The following is a 19,953-nucleotide window of genomic DNA, read 5'->3' on the forward strand; positions in this document are numbered from 1 at the left end:
CAGCTGAAGACTGAAAGGGAAAAAAAAAGGATAAAGGAACCAACCAGATGTTCTGGACTTCAAACAGTGAAGCTTGTTTATACGCTTAGAGCCACAGGGTGGATTTCTTTGTCACACACTTAAGTAACTTCACTACTAGCATTTGTTTTTAAATCATCTTCAGATATTAAACAGTCTTGTTTCTCCCGGTGATTTCCAAGAAGCTTCTAATCCAGCCAATTAACACTAATCAGGTATCGGAACTGCAGTTAATCATCCAATTAACATTAACTAACTAGGTAATTAGAATCGCAGAATCATATAACAGCCCAGGTTGGAAGGGACCTCGAAAGAACGTCCGGCCCAGCCTTTCGTGGGAAGGGAGCGCAGATGAGGTTCCCTGGCACCCTGTCCAGTCGCGTCTTGAAAACCTCCAGCTGGGGACTCCGCCACGTCCCTGGGGAGGTTGTTCCAGCGAGCGATTGTTCTCACCGTAAAAAATTCCTTTCTTACATCAAGATGAAACCTCTCCTGGTGCAGCTTGTAGCCATTACCCCTTGTCTTCTGCACGGGGCTCCCTGTGAAGGGAGAGCCTCTGAACAGAGGGTGAAAGTCCACACTCAGTCCTGAGCCATCAGCCAGCTCATGCAGTTTTGGTCAATACCAAATCAGGTGGCCTGTTTGTTTTTCACAGATATCAAGGTTAAAGAAGTGGCCAGTGATGGAGAGATAAAGGGAGCAACGAGCTGTTATTTCAAATCACCTCCAGCTGAAGGCAGCCCTTGCTACACTAGTTATTCTGAGAAACATTTCAAAGAAACTGGAGTCAAAAAAGTCTGGAAATACTCTTAACATAAAGATGTCTGAGCATACAGAACTTTAGCCTGATTATCTCCCTGTACAGAGCGAACCAGACAGAGATTTGATGCTACTCACCTTAAATATCTCAAAACACAGATTTCACACAAAGTCATGGGGGCAAAGTTAAAGTTTATTAGACAAGACTTATCTCCCTCTTAATACCCTTCTAGTCATGTGAACAAGCTTAGCAAAACGAAGTTGATAATACAGTGAGGTAACAATCTCCTTATTAACTCAATTACTGGTCGTTTTCATAGTCAGCGGGGTTCTTCCTCTTCAGCCTCTCAAACTCTTGTGTTCCCCAGGAGTACAGGAGATAGGCTCCCAGAAAGGCTGGAAAGGAAAGGGGACACTCACAAGTTGCGCTGCAATAAGCGTGGCCCGAACCACTGGACTTCTGTGACAAGAGACAGCGTTACACAAGCTCACCGTTACACAGACGGCCTCCCCCATCCCCAAAATGACAATGCTGGAGGGGGGGGAGGGGAAAGAAGGGTTCGACCCCTCAGGCTGCGCCCGAGGCATCTCCCCCCGTACTCACGGGGCGCCACCTTGAAGACCTGGGAACTGAAACGCCGCCAGACGTTGGGCAGCCCGTGCGAGAAGACGTTGGGGATGGCGCGCTGCTCGAAGGGCGAAAGGCTGTAGGTGATAACATGGCGAACCCGCGCCAGGTTACCGAAGTGAAGGCCCATGGCGCAGCGGTGTCACCTTCCTCACCGAGGCTGCTGCCGCCGTCCGCCCCGGAAGCGGAAGCGGCATCTCCGATGCCGCTTCCGCTTCCGGGGCGGGCGGCGGCCGTTCCCTCAGTAGCTCCTTCAGGAGCGGTTTGTGGCCGCTGCCGCCAGCTGGTGTCCTGTAAAATCACAGTTTATATACCGCAAAAATGGTTATATACGAACTAAAAATGGTGTAGCAACATAAATCCGCCCTGGAGAATGTGGTCTCAACCTCTGATCCGTTACCGAGGTGATGTATTTCTGAAGCGGCGTGTCGCTGACCCAAAAAAGCGGTTTCTTTAGCTTGACTTCAGCTAAAGAAATCTTAAATAGGCTTTATCGTAAATAGGCTTTTCCATCTGTGTCAAAAAACTAACTTTATTTTCCTCCATGGTGGCTCAGTGAAGCTGAATTCCCACTGTTCGGAAGGGATTGGCAATCTATGAGGCAATTAGAATTGAGGCAATTTGAATTAAACCAATTAAACGTAGCATTGACCCTGGGCTGGAATTTTTTTGTTTGGCATCAAGATCTTTGCCTTGAGCTTTTCGGTATTTATTTCAGATGTACCTTCAATTAGAGCCAAAGCGAGCGCTATTTTTAATTCATCGGCTCCAGGCTAGTGCAATCTTTGGTTAGGGACTTCATTTTGATAGAAGTTATATGACTATTAGCCAGATCGTATTGCTCCTCCATGGAGCACTTCAAACTTGGAGAAGTGTTATACCAACATCGACTCGTTCACAGTCATGGTTTAACCCCAACCAGCAACTAAGCCCCACGCAGCCGCTTGCTCACTCCTCCCCTGTGGGATGGGGGAGAGAATGGGAAAACTAAAAGTGAGAAAACTCGTGGGTTGAGGTAAAGACAGTTTAATAAGGAAGGCAAAAGCCCCACATGCAAGCAAAGCAAAACGAGGAGTTCACTCACTGCTTCCCATCGGCAGGCAGGTGTTCGGCCATCTCCAGGACAGCAGGGCTCCATCATGCGTAACGGTTACTTGGGAAGACAAACGCCATCACTGCGAATGTGCCCTCCTTCCTTCTTTTCCCCACCCTCATACGCTGAGCATGATATCCTATGGTATGAAATATCCCTTGGTCAGTTGGGGTCAGCTGTGCCACCTGTGTCCCCTCCCAACTCCTTGTGCACCCCCAGCCTACTCGCTGATGGGGTGGGGCGAGAAGCAGAAAAGGCCTTGACTGTGTGTAAGCACTGCTCAGCAGTAACAAAAACATCCCTGTGTTATCAACGCTGTTTTCAGCACAAATCCAAAACAGCCCCATGCTAGCTATTATGAAGAAAATTAACTCTACCCCAGCCCAAACCAGCACAACAGTAACCAGGTGAACCATTGTCATGGTAACCTAAGACCACACACAGTCCCCTCGGGTTCAATCCTTTCCCTGCCAGGCTGAATTCCCAGTGGAATTGCACAGGTCAGGATCTAAGGTCAGGGTCTGGTTAGGTAGCTTATTGTAGAAAGTTAAGGCATTTATGTATTAATGCATTAGCAAGTCACCATTTTAAAGGCTATTCTTAAAGAGTTTTAAAAGACAGTGCTGCTCCACATCCTTTTACCAATTAAAAAAAAAAAATTCCCTACCAAAGTTGTTTTTTTGTGTGTGAACCCCATCTAAAGCCCTCTTAGCTTGGGTCCCCAGCCTGACACCAGCATTTTTGACAAAATTCTTAAAACTAGAAAAGTCTGGGAGAAAATAAATTAATTGTAGTAAAAATTTGGTTTGAAAGCATATAGAATTAAGACACTGTTACCTACAATTTTACTGTGAGAGGAAATGAAGCTATGGCCCCACGTTTTCAGACAACTAAACCAATTTAACAGCATTTAAATTAATTAATTTAATAGGCTTCTAAAAGCCTTTATTTTTTTTTAAGCTGACAGCATTGACCATTTCTTCATAATTCAGAAGCAAGTGGCAGTGTGGTTCCACATGTAGAATCCTGTGCCTTCCCCATGAACAGCTTGTGATTTGTTCTTGAACTAGATCAAGCATGTCTGGTTTTAACAGCTCACCAGTAAGCCGGTGCTGGGTCTTACTCAAGTATTTCAGTGATTTAAGTTTTTACAAGTTACCGCACAGCTGTCCTTAAATTCTTACCACCCATGGTTGAGAAAGCCCAAGGAGTGTGACAGAAAAAAAAAGCAAGAAACAACCTTGTAACTTTTTACAGAACTGTGAGGAAGAGTTGTCTTCTTGTTTGGGGGACCTGGAAATGTGGTAGGGAAAAAGAATGAAAAACTGAGAAATCTTAACATTAAAGACTTTCCCCTCTTCCTAGACACTTGCGGGAAATGTCACACAAAATATTTCTTTATATAGAGGAAGACTAGCAGGCATTGAATGTAAGTGGTATGCATGATAGGCATTTATTTCTTTTTTTAAATCTATAACAAAACAGCTTAAAATAGACATATGGTAGTTGAAACCTTTTCCACATTTTAAATGCAAAATTATTCCAATAAAAAGATATTATTTACATTTAATTTCACATTCTAGAAAGGCTGAGTGGCTACAAAAATAAGTGCTATGATGTAAACACCTTCTACTAACTCCATGCTAAATCCTAAGCGGTTTTATAGAGCTATTGGAATTACACAAACGCTATTCGGTTGATTATAGCTACAGACACTTTGAGAAAGCAAAAATACCCAAACCCGGAGTAAAACCAATCGGGGTTCACCCACTACCGACAAGTGCACTTGGTAGCTATCATATCTTCATACTCTTTGTAGACTATGGAGCCATCGGGCTCTATGGTTAGGACGCTCAGTGGGCTGTATTCGGCAGGAACACAGGAGGGCTTTGGAACAGATGAGTCCAGTTTCTCGTATATTATGTTCTGTACCATTGTGTGTACAGGAGAGCCGTAACGATGCCCGACGACCCTTGGGCAGTCGCCTTTGCAATACTGAGGGCTGTACCTGTGTGGTGCTATTATCCATTTGTCCCATTTTAGTTGGCTAAAACTTAGACGGAAGTTGTGAAGCTCACACTCATTTTGAGGGAACAGAAATTGTTTGAAATACTCGCTCAAATTATAAGGTGGAATGGCTGGCGCTTCGTTCAGATTCTCATCTCTTCGCCGTCGAGAGGCCCTTTTACCCTGTGAATTCTCTTTTCCTTTGTCACCCGTAGGATCAACAAGCAGACTGCTCCTTTGCCTGGGCCGCACTGGGTTTTTCCTTCTGTGTCTAAGTGAGTTCCACCTGTGATAAGCTTGCTCACTGGTATCATTCAGATAAAGAAGAAGAGAAGGGGGAACCAGTGCCATATTAATGGGATTTTCCAGTTTAGTGTTCTGTTGTGGATCACCCATCAGACAAGTGAAGTTCACAGCCATGTGAACATTCCTCCTCTTAGTAGCAATTAGAGGCTGGAGAAAAGAAGTCACATCAATCTCAACCCACTTGCGTTTTCTAACTTCAAAGTGCAGGCTAAAAGCTAAAGAGTGTGAAACCCTGGGACATACTTGGCTAGAAAAATCATGCTCCTTAACAGATAAATGGCACATGCACGTAATGGAAGAAGAAATGGGAACTGATGTGTCAAAGGAATAGAGCAAGACAGACTTGAGTAAGTGCTCTAGAGCAGTAAGACGATCCAGGTTGAACAGTAAATCCACCGAGTGAACGTCTCCTGAGAAGGGAAACAAAATCTTGTAGAGTTAGTGCATCTTAATTTTCCACCTAGACATAAATACTATCATGTGGTGGATAAGTAGAAATAATTCAGCAGCAGAAGAAACCAATTTAGATGCCCTCCCTTATTTTTATTATATGGAATTTCTACTTTGGTCAGAGACATAAGATTTAAAAGTTAAGAAAAGACAACAAAACCAAGAAAACCCATGCTTTTAAGAGGTATTAGAATTCATTTCATTAAAACAAACAGTGCAGGAGGAAGTTAGTAGTTGTCCTTTCAGTGTTGATATGAGGAAACAGGAACTAGACGCTCCAGATTATACAAGCCAAGAAATAGCTAAAGTTTTAAAGTTAATGCTTTCAGAGCTTTTTAGCATTAACTGTAGTTGTTCTTCCTACTTATATATTTTTGCCTATTTAAATCTCTTGACCAACAGCTGCCAGCAAGTCTGAGTAACAGAAAGGCAGAATTTTATTAGCACTACTTAAATTATCATTCTTTCATGAGTGTCACTTTGCTTTTCTTTTGTGAAACAGAACCAGAGCTTCCACGTTATTCTGAATGCACATTTCTGTCTCATTCACCCCTACTGTAAAATACACTACTCTCATCTTTTCCCCTGATGTTAAGAATTTTCTGGCATTCTTTGAATTTGCTCCAAGACTGATGAACCCATTTCCTGGCCTGTGTTCCAGATGTGGACATAGCATACGCTTACTATATTGCTTTTTTTACTACTCACCACTGTATTTTTTCTGTAATTAGAAATTGTTTATTTCTGACCACACAAATGCATTAAGTGATCTCTTCAAACTTACATAGGCCAAATAATAAGTCAGATGAGGATTAAAATAGCAACAACTCTAAAGAAAGAAGATATTTTTATATTATGCTGCAAGCACAGAACACATGGAAAACCCCAATTTAACCTTTGCAACTCAGGTCACCCCACACTTACCTTTCATTAGGTCCCTGTGCTTGCATTCAGAACATGGAGTGAAAAGTCGAACAGTGTTATAGAGGTGGCTTTTGTTAGCCTTTGGAACTCCCTCCTTGGTAGCAGACATCTTATATAGCCTCTTCATGTACCGAAGGGCTCTGGAGTCTGGCCGTAGCCTGGGGGCCTCGCTTTCCCAGTTCTGGTGTTCCCGGTCAGACAGCACCTTGAGAAGGGGAGGCAGGAGGGCATATCCACGTCTCACACCTTTCGGCAGCCGTAACAATGGATTTAGCTCACGGACATTGTCCTCAGGAGCTACCAATAACCCAGAGGTTTTGTCAGAGACCACACGACCCCTGGAGTGGGGGGAACACTGGATGCCAGAAGAAAGCCAGTGAAGACAGCAATAGAAACAAACACAAATTCTCCAAGTACTCTCCATGCTCCTTAGGGTTGCAGCTAAAAAAATGCCTCCCCTAAAATATTCAAGGAAAAAAAGAGTACCTGAGCCCAATCCCTTATATATGTTGCAGCTGTGGAATGGGAGGGAGGTTTCTTTCTGATTAGAAACCAAAGAGAAAGATCTGCAGCTGGCTACTGAAACCACATGCTTGTTTGCATTTAGGCTAAAGCCTTTGCCCATGAAAGCATATTATAAACAAAGTCCTTATTCTGAGAGTGAACCTTTTTCACGTGGTAAATTACAAAACCAGAATGAGTGCCAGCCTCCAGAGGGAGCTGGGGAGACAAGTTAGTATTGGGTAGTCTAGCTAAATACATGTTTATTTGCAGAAACACATATAAAGCTTTTAGCCATAATAAGCTAATAAAAAAGAAAGAAATTGTTTTTCATTTTCTGCTAACGTATTTCTCACATTTCACTTCTCTGTAGACAGTAATATCCATTTGAGAGAGAGGAAACTGTGACTATAGTACCACCAGATTCGTTTTCATGCCAGCACGCAGCACATATTTACCTCCAGTCTGAGGTAAGGCATCCAAAAAGCAGAGTGGTTTTTCAGTCAGTATCAGCATCTGTGGAGCGTGCTCCAAAAGACTCCAAATGGAGTAATATTGATTGCATCAGAAATATTCAGAAACTCTTGTAGCTGAACATAACTAAAGAGATGGAGTTTAGTTTTATTTAGTTAGGAAAATACAGGGAAAAAATCTGTTTTCATGACAGTTTTTTTTTTAATTAGAGCTATGTTATCAATAATCTGGTGAAATGTCACCCATAATCTAACTTTCACATCTTAAGGCTTCTAAGTAGGGATTGCTTGTTTGGAGAGTGTTTAATTAACTTACAAAAATGTCAGCCTGGCATTCTTTGATTTGGAGTGGAAGGTTAATTCAGATAACAATCTATAATATTAAATAATATAACCTTTTCTGCTACACTTCTTAAAGCTGATTCAATTATGATAAGAGGGGGATACTGTCACTTCTAAGGTCAGCTATATTTAAACTGTTTTGAATAAGGTGAGCTGTACTTTGATTCATTTTAAAAATATATCCTTCAGTCAGGCATGCTTGCACCAAACAAGCTCATCTGCTCCCTCCCTTGTGGGTTTGAATTAGTCCCACTTTACATTAGTTTCAAACAAATGTAACTACAATTTCTGCTCTTCATGACAATTTAAGCTGCCCTTTAACCCTACTCTCTTCCACAAACCAAATGTGCATTCCTGCTCTCTCCTTTGCACGGATTTTTGATCTTATCAGATCTTGTGGTGGGTCCAGTCAGGGAGCTGAAATGGTAGGAAAATAATCCAACAAAAAGTGAACATTTGCTTTACCTTACTGAAACACTGGACAAGCTGAGAACAATTAAGCCTATCTTGAGTAATTCAGGGCTCAACAGGACATGAGTGGTACTTCTGGATGCTAAAGGCATAGCAAATCCTTAACTATTATTCTGTGTGGTGAGTGCCAAAATAATGATACATATTTTTATATATACATTGCATTGAAGAGGGTATTCTTAAACATGTAGCTTTTGAAAATTTTACTTAAATAAGCTGAAAAGTTCATGAAACAGGTGAAAGGACATAGAGATTTTTAACTGTAGATTTAAACCTAGCCCTGACTAGATATATTCCACCCTTTTGCATAGTCTAGTGGCCTGGTCGTAAAACTCATCCACATTTATTAGCTGTCTTGTTGGAGATCTAAGCAGAGAAGTCAAAGTCCAAATATATCCAACTTGAACGAATGTATCAGGCACCTTCATTGACTGTAATGACAGGGAGAGACCTAAGGCAAACTGGTCTCTGTGCTCTGTTGGCCAAGGCTGGGAGCTGCTGTAGTGATGGCTGGAGGGCCGTCAACACAACTGCTTCTCATCTCGTGGTCAAGCATAATGCTGATTAGCATCCTGGGATGCTTTGGGGTAGAAGAAGGATAGATCTTGTTTATTTTCCTTTGTCCTGGTGTCTGACCGGGTTAGATGCTGTGGAGGCTTTTCAAAGGATCTTACGGCTAAGTTTTCACATTTTTAGTAACTGGTTGGTCCAGACCTGTGGAATTGTTTAAGAGATCAGTTGGTTTGACTATGGTGTGTTGACTACTCGAGCCTTTAGAAAATGTGATCATTTTCAGTGCATAAATAGACTGAAATGCTCTCAGACTGCCTATAGGAATGCAGGGATTCTTAACATTACTGAAGCCTTAGAGTCTTCCCATGAATGTATTTATAACTTTAGGCAGTCCTTGAGCAGCTTCTAATAAAGTGGACTTCCTTTGCTCTGCAGTAGCCTATAATAAAGAGGGAGAAAACTGGAGTTTATATTGCTGTTGATTTTTCCCTCTGAAACCCAGTTGCCCTGGACAGATTACTGATCCAGCACAGTCACCACAATCCCTAAGTGCAGAACTGAAACCTAGTGACTTGCTGGGGGATGGAATGAAAGAGGAAAGAGAGAGCCCTGTAAGCCACACTCACTGCCAAAGCCAGTTTATCATCCAAACTGTGACTTTTTACTGGACTTCAGGTTTCTCAATGCTTGGACACATTTGCTGAAGAGTTATAAATTGCAGCTATATTGGAGTGAAGATTCTGGCATATCTATGCTTGTAGATAGTTGCAAATACATGTGCACAAGCATTTAAGGTTAAAGACTTGTTTAGTAAAACACAACATCCAAGGAGATTAGTTTCATCATATCTTTTTAAAATGCAGACCATTATTAGATTGTTTTGATAGTCTCATGTTTTATATATCTTAAATATTTATTCTCTCTATTATTAATCATTACATTGTTGCAGCAGAAACTATATTTTCCTTTTTTTCCCGGGGAAACACTACCAACTACCTAGTCTGTACTACCACAAACTAATAATAATTTTAAAATTCCTTTAAAACAGAGCTGAAGAATGTGTAGCTTTGCCCTGTAGCTAGATAATGACGTTTGTTTGTTTCCACAAGGGAGCAAAAGTATTAATCATAGGTATAGCTGTTATGCCCCGATAAACAAAGTGTTTTCATTTTGGCTCACTGAGCTGATTCAGTGGACTTTGAAACACAAGAAGTATCAGGTGCTCTCTGCAGGGTCCATTAATAATGTTGCAGAAACTTAGCTAACTGCCCATGCAGAGTAACAGCTGAGTTACATGTCTGCTATACAGATGTGAGCTGTAGCATTTCTAACAATTTAAAAAGCAGAAATGTTTCCTGTTACTTCTAATAGCTTCTTCCTGCCATAAACCAAAAAGATCAAACAAATTATTTTAAAGAACCAATGCATATATACATGTCATTTTTTGACAAGACAGAATCAGAGGTAAAAAACTATGTACCACTGATTTTTATGACTACAGTGTAAAACTGATGATAGCAGCCTATGCTCAAGTCAGCCCATTTTTATCTCCTTGACAATAACATCAGCAATCCCTTAAACTGGTGATAGCCAGAAGATTGGGCTCCTTTTCCCTCTCTGTTCCTAACTGCCTTCTTGTACCTGATCATTACAGCAGTCTCCATAGCCTATGTAGTCATACCTGCCCTTTTCTGCTGTTTTTCACAGACACAGTGGATGAGATTTTTCCCGTTTATCATATTTGTAATTGTCCCATGGAAGACTTATTTTCCTATCTGAAAGGTCAGCCTTCTTGAAGAGTTTGGAAAAGAACTGAAGCGTCCTAGACATAGACATAAGCTGTGGCACTGATGGATAGTTTATGAATTCCTTTTTTCTTGCAGACTACTTCTACCACCTGTGCAGCTTTGCATGTATCATTTGTTTTCTTTATGTTTTAATTTACTATCACTTCATTATCTTTATTTATAGAGCCTAGAAATTTCCCTAATGGACCGTGAGCCCATTTTGCTGTGTGCTGCATAAATACAGACTAAACTAGAGAGATTGTAATCTAAATATAGGACAAGAGAGGGACTTAGCATACAAACAGTTATCTTGTATTTGTCAGCATCATAGAAGAGCAGAGTTTTAGGGATTTAAAGAAGATTATAAGAGAGCATTGCATCAGGGGCAGCATGAAGATCATCTTTGAAAACGTAACGGGTGAACAATGGAAGCCAGCCCCGTGAGAGGGAGTCGGCAGAGTACACTGGTATGTCCCTTACCTTAAAGGGTGCTCTGGGGATGAATACATTAAACATGAACCATTCAAGCACTAGGATAATGGCAGTTTTGTAAGGACCTGAAACAGATATACACAGCTAGGCACACAGCCACGATGGTGACCGCATCTCAAATATTGTTTGGTGTCTGCAGGATATTGCTGTGGGTAAGAGGTAGGTAAGAAGCTAGCAGCAGTGATGATGTACTTTAGAGTGATGGTGAAACACTGTGTTTTTTCCACGGTGATAAGGTTTTAGAACCTAAAATAATGCAAAACTTACAAGTTATAATTGTCTCAGTTCCTCAGGCAAGGGAAAAACCTGCATGAGGAGGATATGCCCAGGGGGGCCTCTTTCTTTGTTTACGTGCCTACTGAGGTCCCCAAAGCATCAGGATGAGGAAAGATCATTCCCTGGTGGTTGACTCCAGTGAGGAAGGTGAGAAGGGGAAGGAGATGAGTCTTGTGGTGTACCTGGCAGCAAGGAGTGCTCAGAAGATAAATACCCCTCCTCCCAGGGTGTCTGCCCCTTTCTCTGTACCTGAAGACAACTGGACTCCGAACTGCACCCTGTGTAGTGGTGCTGCAAAGGCAGTGGCTGGCTGGCTCAGGGGGCTGGGGCAAGATGGGTCACCCACCCTTTTCTTTTCGTAATTGCCATCTGTGGCCTCTTTCTGCCTTAGGTAAGAAAGACTACCTTCTACTATATCCTTGTAGAGCTAAGGGGACCAGGCATATGCTGAGGATTTATTCAATGGCATAATAATACTGTATTTTATTCTCCTGCCAAGGACACAGCAGTGAGTCAACCAAAAAGAAAACAAACATTGCCTCTGCCTCTGACTGCTTCGCTAAGGCATCCATGTCTAAAGTACTGGATTCCCACTTTACAAAAATTATATTATAATGGTGCCTGAAGTTCATGTATATCATAGGTACATTTCCATTGTTCACAATAGGTATCTATGTTTTGTTGCCAAAAGATCTAGCTGTAGATGATCCAACAGTCAATTTAGTTCTTCTACATAGAATTTCTAGATTTATGAAAATAAATTCTACATTTATGGAAGTATCATTTTACTGAACATTTTAATATCTCATGCATTCTATATTGGATTAGGATATTCTGACCAAAAGTGAAACTTATCTCTGGTTTATTGTACTATTTATATGTCAATAAAAATAAATAACTCTTTCAAGTGTTACAAAATATTAGCTGATAGATGAAACAGCTTGGTCTGAGTATGGAGTTTGCTGTTCAAAGAGACAGCGATAAAGATAAACCTAATGGCTTCTCAGAGGATGCAGAGGAAGGTGGTGCCAAGCTGGAATCGTGGTACATTTCAGAGCTCCTGCTGCCATTCCTTTGGGCATGTTACCTTCCTGTTATCTTCTGTGGCATTGCTGTAAACTGACCGTGTAATAACACTGAGGAGAACTGACCTTGAGGACACTTTGTACAACTAGAATTAATAAATGTTCTTGACAGGGTAATCAGTTAGTTGGTTCATTTAGTACATGAGTTTAGTGGCTTAATAGGCAGGAGTGTGAGAAAAGTTTTATTTCATCCTGTTGTGAAAACAAATGATTAGCAAAGAGCAACCTGACACCTCACTCAGCCTCTGAAAATGAGCCCAGTTTTTCCTTTGCTGCAAGACTGCTGGTGGCCATTTGGATATTGGTGTGGTATCTTTGTCAAACCTCTTCAGTTTTACTGAAATGAGGGTACATGCTTCTGGAGTGCTTTCCTAGAGCTCTTTTGTATCAAGAGTTTAGTTTACAACTCATTCACACATTACTTTTCATCATTCATGCGATGACTGGGGAAGAATGTAGATATTCAGTGCTAAAGTATGGCACTCACAATTCTACTTGCTAAGCAAATATTACATGGAAAACTAGTAGGTTTCTCCTTGTTGTAATCAGATATTCTTTAAAAAAATAAAGAGAGTTCATTCTCTGAAAAGGAACAACAGCTGCAGAAAACAGCTACCATAGGTAGCAGAGCAAGGTTCCTGGCGGGGCCCTTCCGTGAAGGGACACCTCCATTTACATTACTTCTACGCTGCATAGCATCTAATAGGCGTATAGCAAAAGTATAAAAGTTAAGGTTTTGGTATGCACTATCTGCAAAGAGTGAAATCTGTGACATTGACTTACTTCACATAGATCTTTGAAAAACCATTATAGGGAAAGTTTTGTGCATACTTACAAATATGACTGCCCATGTAGAACTTGGATGAGATAGTCTTTTAATATAGTTAAATTTTTATCGAAATAAAACTGCTGAAGTTAATGAAGGAACTGTCATTTGTTTGCACATGTCATTTCTGTTACAGGGAGGTGCTATACATGTATCCATAAAATGTGGCTTTCAGGTCAAGTTTCAGAATACATTTAATCCAGTTTGAGGACTATTGCTATCAGGGGTGGGTTTTGCCTTTTCCTCCTTGCCTTTTGGCCTTTTCCCTTGTGTTGGAATAATTTTCACCTGTGAGCTGAATGACTCATTCCCCAGCTGTATGCTCAATATAAAGTTGTGGGGCAGCTCAGTCTGTGCTCTTTGTTAAGCAACAAGGTTAGAGATGGTGATCTGTTGCTTTTGAGAGCATCTTATAGTTAGCTTAATTTAGGTATAATGTGAAGTTATACAATACTATAGTCAGGTATGTTTTAGACACTATAGGTGTCTAGAAAGATTCAGTGAAAAAATGTAAATGAGTAGGTACGACTTAGTTAGGTTTTTTGTTGGTGTTTTTTTTCCTTCCTCGTCATAAACATGCAGGCAGGATTGCAGGAGTTACCTCCCTTCCCTTTTCTCAGAAGGGAGAAAGAAAATATTTGGAACAAACTATTTTAAAAACTAGGAAACTAGGGTCTTATAATGGATGTTCTTTCTCTTGCCTTGGTGTACTGGTGTGGAAACTGAATTTGCTAAGCTTGTTATTATCACATTCAGCTTTCCTGGTGTATTTTCCTGCCTGGCAAGCTCTTGTTTACAAGCTGGAGAGCAAAGAAAGCCCTGAAGAATAAAAATTGTGAAAGATGGAGAGCCTGCTGCTGTGACCTCAAACCTCGCCTGAGAGAGTGTACAGGGTAGGTAAATCACTGTATACAAGATGTGATTTTTTTTTTTTCCCCCCAGAAATGTTTCTATTGCTCCTAAATAAAATAACAGTTCTGGCCATTCTTGCAGCACCTTTGCTGTAGGGTTCAGTTGTGGCTATAAGGTAGGAGTCAGGAAACTGTGTTTTTCATTTTGTTGGGGTCTTGTTTATTTTATACCACTGTCAGATATGGTTAAGATGCAAGTCCTTATGTGACCCTTAGTGAGAAGAACACTAATTTAGCTGCTTAAAATTGCAGGAAAATAAATTCCGGAATTATATTCTTTTCCAGTCTCTCTGTTCTCATGCTTCATATGTGGATGTGCTCCTGGTATGCGGTTATGTGTTAGGTTTGTGGTTGGACTCGATGATCTTGAGGGTCTTTTCCAACCTAAATGATTCTGTGATTCTCTCCTGCGAGCCGTTCCTGTGCCTTGAAGACCTCGGCTGGCAGCGAAATCTCGACCGCTGCTGTGATTTGTGGGGAGGTGGGTTGTACTTCGTTTTGCCCGGTGTTTGCGGGGTTTTTCCTCCCTTCGCACAAGCAGATGTGGCTCAGAGAAATGCTTCTCCCCTGACGCCAGAGTTTCGGGTTCATTACCCTGACCCCACCTCCGTGCCTCCCTCTGGGCAGGGCCCTGCCCGGTACCTTCGCGGGATACAAGTAGCTCCGGCGGCAGCGGGGACCGGGAGAGTTTTGTCCGTGTCCGAGCTGGGGAGAAATGCCCCGGCTCGCCTGCCCGCCGGTGCGGGGTGCGGGCAGCGCTGCCCGCCGCAGCTGGCCCGGGGAACGCAGGGGGGTCCAGGTAAGCCTGAGCCGGGCGGGGGGGGGATGCTCGGGGGCGGCTTTGTCCCTTCCGACCTGGCAGAGGAAGCTACAGCCTGATGTGACGAATGCTCGCGGTGATGATCTACGTTATATAAATTACACTGATTGGTTCTAATTACTGTAACTGTGTGCACCCATCTGGAAATGATTCGCCTTTGAGAAGGTGAATGGGGGTTTGCGGAGGTAGATGGGTTTAGGAATGTCGGAGGGGGAGGAGGGGAGCGAGCGCTGCTGCAGCAAAGCCATTTAAAGTTCAACGACCCCTTAAGATGTTTGAAAACCTTACAAAGCAGCGTTTACACGAACCTGTTATTTGAATTACCACGAGAAACTCGTGCCGTCCATGCGGTGCAGCCCTGCCTCCTGTTTCAAACAGCCACGGATGAAAGTGAGGGGGTTTTGATTGTGTTTCTTTGGTATGTTACCTCTAATCGTGTGTACGGTGTTAAAGGCACGCTGCCAGATAATGTACTACTGTCTGCTAAGAACAGAAGAGTTTTTAAAAATGATTTTATCTAACCTGATATTATTTCAATGGTAAAAAGCATTCTTTCATAGTTTAGAATATGTGGAATTACAGTACTGAAACAGTTTTGATGTGTAACAATGTGGCTTATTTATGCTGTCTTCAGCAGGAGGGTTTTTAATCTTTCTATTAATTTAAAGACCTGAGCTACGTAATTATTTCCTGCAAAAATCACGGGGGCAGTAATTGCCTGGACCCTTCTCTTCCTGTTGTGCAGAGACCTGTTAATAGGATTCTTCTCTCAGAAAGAAAGGTCTCCTTAGCAGCATTTAATGTCAAGAATGAAGCAGCGTCAGGTAGAAGCTGAATGTATTTCAATGAAGTGTGTTCTAAAGAATTCCAAGCTTAACTCTAGAGCGTTCAGTGTTTTGCAAAATATTCATGAAGTGGTGTATTTAAAAAGTAGAAACATCTCCAAATGGTATGCACTTAAGTGGGAAAATTAATGAGAAAACATTAAAGTTAAAACTTGAAAACCAATTCGAGTTTGCATTTAGAAAGTAGAAATCCAGGTTGAATAAATAGGGGAGGTGAGAGAAAGAAAAGTATTTTCAAGCGTGTGGGGGAGGAAATCACATAAGATTTTCCAGCCATTTACAAATGGTGAGAGAATATGCAAATGTATTTATTTATGAATTTGCCTGAGAGGGTTTTTGTATGCTCTGATACTGTCTCTTGTTTGGCCTTATGTAGTGTGAAGGTGCAAGTCCAAACATGCAAAGGGCCAGATTCATACTAACAGGGCAATTCAAGCCTGCCAGGGGTCCCGCTGGCTGCGTATGCCGTGCAGGGCGAACTATGGAAACTGGAAACCACATCCAAGCATCCACTGAAAGAAACTTTAGCATCTGGGCTGAGAGGGGCTGGGGCATGGGCTGCTGAGCTCCCCTGCCTGGGCAGTCCAGGGTAAGGGGGAGCCCTGCAAGCGTACCTGCCCTCAGCCCAGACATAGCCTCTCGATCTTCAGTTCTGGCTCAGAGCTGAAGGATGAGTGACTAGCGTACATACCACCAGGTGTTTGGTGCTTTCAATTGAAACACACTCATTTCCTCATTCTGGCTTTGCCAGAGTTTTTCATCTGCGAATTTGCATTCCGGTTGTTTGCTTTGCCCAGAATTTTGAAAAAATGTGGACAAAATGAATCCTGTATTTCTAAGAATAAGCTTAGGGGAAAAAATGATGTCTTGCCTATTTTCAATACTTCTGACCTGTCACTGAACAACTTTGTTTCCCACGCTTTAGAGAAAGGAATTAAATTTTGTTTTGCATGAATTTGCATCAGGGATGTACTTTTTGTTGTTCCCTCTGAAAATCTTCCCAAGTCTGGCCAATTAGTAAGTCTCTGAAAAATGCACATGCTTTGATTTTTTTTAGTGACTTAAATGTCTGAAGAGTCTGTTCCTCAACATACTGGAATCTCCCAAGAGCTTCCAGTTGTGGCTGGGCTGACTCTCTGCCAGTCCCAAAGCATAAATGAAGATGCTGCCTTTCACCTGTGGCTTCAGATGACAAACCAGATTGTCACCATCATGGCTGGTTCCAGTTGGCCGCGGCCAGTCTGGAGCTAAGAGCTGGCACTGGCTGAGCCCGCTGTGGTGACTTGACAGGAGACTTGCTGGCATAAAACAGTGAAAATGGATTTGTAAAATAATTGAAGGGTGGGGCAGACACAGAAGTAGAATAGGAGTTCTGTGAGTGTTCTTTTAACATAATTTTATATGTATAGAATTTTAATACAGAGTGAACAAAAAGCAAAGGGGAGAGGGGGAAAAGAACTAATCATAGTTAGTTCCTCTTTGTTTATAATGTTTTCCTAATCTTAGTTATTAAAATGAAGGTTTAATTTCTTTAGAAGTTATTTGCAAAGGAAAAACTGTTAGAAATATCATTGATGTCAAATTTGAATATATCTCGTAAACTTTATTCTTTGAAAAATTCTCTTTAATTTCTATTACCTGGGTTTTCATCTTTTTTGGTATTGTGATATCAGCTCACTGTTTCAGCAGGTATCATGCAGAATATTCTAGAGATCCACATTTCCACTGCTTGTGCTGGAAGTGTTGGCCAAATGCAGTGTGCTCCCCAACTAAGGCACTCTGCAGTCCGCGGCTACCACCCTGCTGCGTTTCAGCAGAGCTTTTTGCTCTTTTTTTCAGTGTACCATTTGCACACTCAAACAAGAGAGGGCAAATGTAAACTTCCTTTAAACAAGGGATGTATTTATCTCAAGTGTATGCAAAAGATTAATTGCTTTGGATATTTCCTGCCCGTTGCTTTGGGTCTGATTTAGGTCTGATTCAGAACAGTAGAATCAATATAAAGGTGCCATTTACTTCAGTTGGCCTTGAAAAAACTTTTTAAAGGATAGCAACAGAACTTAACGTTGTTGTGTCAAATTATGTATATCTTTAAAAGTGAATAAATTTATTTAAATATTCCATAAGTAATCTGACAAGTGCATTTTCTGGTGACCTGGAAGATCTTTCACTATCTGCAGGATGATGATTTTATAGCTCAAGGTGTTTTTAGTTTTTGGCATTGAATAATGCTGGGTGCTAAGGTGTGAGAACGAACATCTGACAGCATGACCTGGAAATGAAATCGGTTATACCAATACTGAGGATGATGCTCCTGCTGATTCAGGGGGTTTCCTGTGCCTATGGTTGTACAATGCACATCAAGGCGAATGGGAACCAGACATTCAGAAATTATGCCCAAATACAGCCCTGTGCATCATCACAAGTGACACAGAATTTACTTTTTTTTTTGCTCTGTGTGCATGCATGAGTATAGACTGTATGTCTCAGAATGAGATTTATAATTTTTTCATATGGAAAATTTAACAGAGTGCCTGTACTTGTTCTCATAGATATGCATCATTCTATAAATACAAGCACGGCCTGCCTTCCCGTCAGAACAGCGGTTAGTTCAGGGAGGTATTGGGTACAGGGTAAAACACGTGCTGCTTGTGCCTCGTGCCTGTACGTTAAGTGACCTGCGTGCTGGCTGAGTTAGCCTGGGGATCTACCATGAGCTTTTTGCTAGCCCCGGAGACTTCTTGCATCTGACACTGAAAGCACTCACAGAATAACGAGGAATGACAGAAGGTGGTCCAAGAATGAATACTTTCAAACTACTGTGTAGGAATATGTCAAGTGTTTGAGCTTGGAAAATCTACATACAATGAATGAAGTGCAGAAAATGTGCAAAGTGAATGAATGTAAATAATCAAATGAACTGATCATAAGCAACTGTAAGTTAACAGACTATTTCAAAACATGAACTTGTCAACAATGAAAAGGTCAAATCACAGATGCTTTCTCTCTCCTTCCTCTCTATTCTTTCCAGCTCACTGTCTTTTGACAGGCATTTTATTTGCCTTTTTTTCCTGTCTTCTGTGATGTGACCAGCTTCCATCAACCCTCAGAGATAAACAGAAACAGTCCTGAGGCTGCTTTAACCAGGCCTTTAAGTGTCCTGCAGTGAAGTCTATCAGAGTCGGACAATCTGAGGACCTGTAATTTATTCAGCTTTCTAAGCTGTACTTTCCCTGTTCCAGGGTGAGTTCTTACATGGCGGCGATAGTTTTTAGTAATGACGAGAATGACCAGCTCGTTTTTGGCCTTCTGAACAAATACTCCAGCCTACTTAGCAAGAATGCTCTTCCTCCTCACTGAGTCAAGAATACTTAATACTTCCCTTGTTCTTTTTAGTTCAATTTTATTTTGTATCTTGGGCTTTCAGATATTGTCCATTTCTTTTTTTGCCTGAGCAGCCCCTGTTCTCCTGCTGGCTTTTACTGTGTCTGCCTGGAGTCACTCTCTTACTTCCAAGCCCCAATCTCTTTTGTCAAAACAGGTCCTGACTCTCCTGATCTTTGTCTTCCTCTTCATCCTCCTCCAAATCAGCATTTCTGTTTTTTTGGTGCCCCCCCTTTTCCTTTACTGGCTCCTATTTCAAGCCTCCTTGCTAGGACAACCTTATCCATCATTCTCCCTCTGGCCTACCAGTCCAGCCTCAACACACTTTTACTCTACTATATTCCACCTGATTCTAACTCTTCTCTGAATTCAGCGATTCCTTTGCTTTACCTGATTGTGATCCAAGCAGCGCAGAAATGAGAGCACAGCTGAGAGGTGCTCTGGTTTCGCTAGCTGTGGATGATGCTGCGCTTCCAAAAGAAATTCCAAGAAGAGCCTTGTAAGCTGTGGATTGACTGCATGGAAACTTGAATACATCAAGTCTCTACTGAATTTATGCAAAGTGGTTGTTCAGGGATTTAAATTCGATCCCAAATTTAGATTACCTAGATTTCACAGATAAATCAAAACCAAGTACTTGATGCAATAGCTGTTCTTTGCCAGATTTTTAGTCTGAACTTTAAAGGACAAGAGCTATTGTTTCATAAAAGATTGTCAGAATTTTTTTTAACCCTGAGAAGACAATGTATTATCCTGAGACTTGTTCTTAAACAGCTGGAACGCTTCATCTGACAACTTAAAAAAGCCAACACCCAAACCCATGAACGTATCTCCAGCTGGAATATTCCAGTCAAATGGATAAACATTTGTCATAATAAGCACCTACAGCAGGAAACGCGAAGCAATGCTGATACACATAGGACCTTTCTAGAATATACAAACCTGCCTAGTTTTTATCCCGAATATGAAATGACATCTCTCCTTTTTGGGAGTTTATTCTTGGTGCAGCATTCCATGCATGGAGCTATATAAGATTATTTCT

The 19,953-nt window shown here is 41.6% G+C and overlaps 2 protein-coding genes and 1 long non-coding RNA gene across 4 annotated transcripts; 1 reads left to right on the forward strand and 2 right to left on the reverse strand.

The window, feature by feature from the left end:
* Positions 1-954: 954 nt before the first annotated feature.
* On the reverse strand, positions 955-1,603 carry UQCRQ (ubiquinol-cytochrome c reductase complex III subunit VII). 2 transcript variants are annotated; one of them, XM_075164497.1, is made up of 2 exons: positions 1,382-1,603; positions 955-1,173 (listed from the first exon to the last, which is right to left on the reverse strand). In XM_075164497.1, the coding sequence occupies exons 1-2, from the start codon at positions 1,533-1,535 to the stop codon at positions 1,079-1,081; spliced, it is 249 nt and encodes an 82-aa protein (XP_075020598.1). In that variant the 5' UTR covers positions 1,536-1,603; the 3' UTR covers positions 955-1,078. The 2 variants fall into 2 exon arrangements, 1 of the variants encoding a protein (XP_075020598.1); XR_012676000.1 differs by lacking the exon at positions 1,382-1,603 and adding an exon at positions 1,270-1,375 and having other exon boundaries at positions 1,085-1,173.
* Positions 1,604-1,640: 37 nt separating this feature from the next.
* LOC142088797 (uncharacterized) lies at positions 1,641-14,574 on the forward strand. The gene is made up of 6 exons (XR_012676001.1): positions 1,641-1,809; positions 4,721-4,780; positions 7,060-7,156; positions 13,708-13,848; positions 14,148-14,343; positions 14,440-14,574. It is a non-coding gene; the product is annotated as an uncharacterized LOC142088797 (long non-coding RNA).
* Positions 4,269-6,609, reverse strand: GDF9 (growth differentiation factor 9). The gene is made up of 2 exons (XM_075164499.1): positions 6,186-6,609; positions 4,269-5,221 (listed from the first exon to the last, which is right to left on the reverse strand). The coding sequence occupies exons 1-2, from the start codon at positions 6,607-6,609 to the stop codon at positions 4,269-4,271; spliced, it is 1,377 nt and encodes a 458-aa protein (XP_075020600.1).
* Positions 14,575-19,953: the final 5,379 nt, after the last annotated feature.

The sequence above is a fragment of the Calonectris borealis genome, chromosome 15, assembly GCF_964195595.1.
Source record: "Calonectris borealis chromosome 15, bCalBor7.hap1.2, whole genome shotgun sequence".
In the NCBI taxonomy this organism is placed as follows: domain Eukaryota; kingdom Metazoa; phylum Chordata; class Aves; order Procellariiformes; family Procellariidae; genus Calonectris; species Calonectris borealis.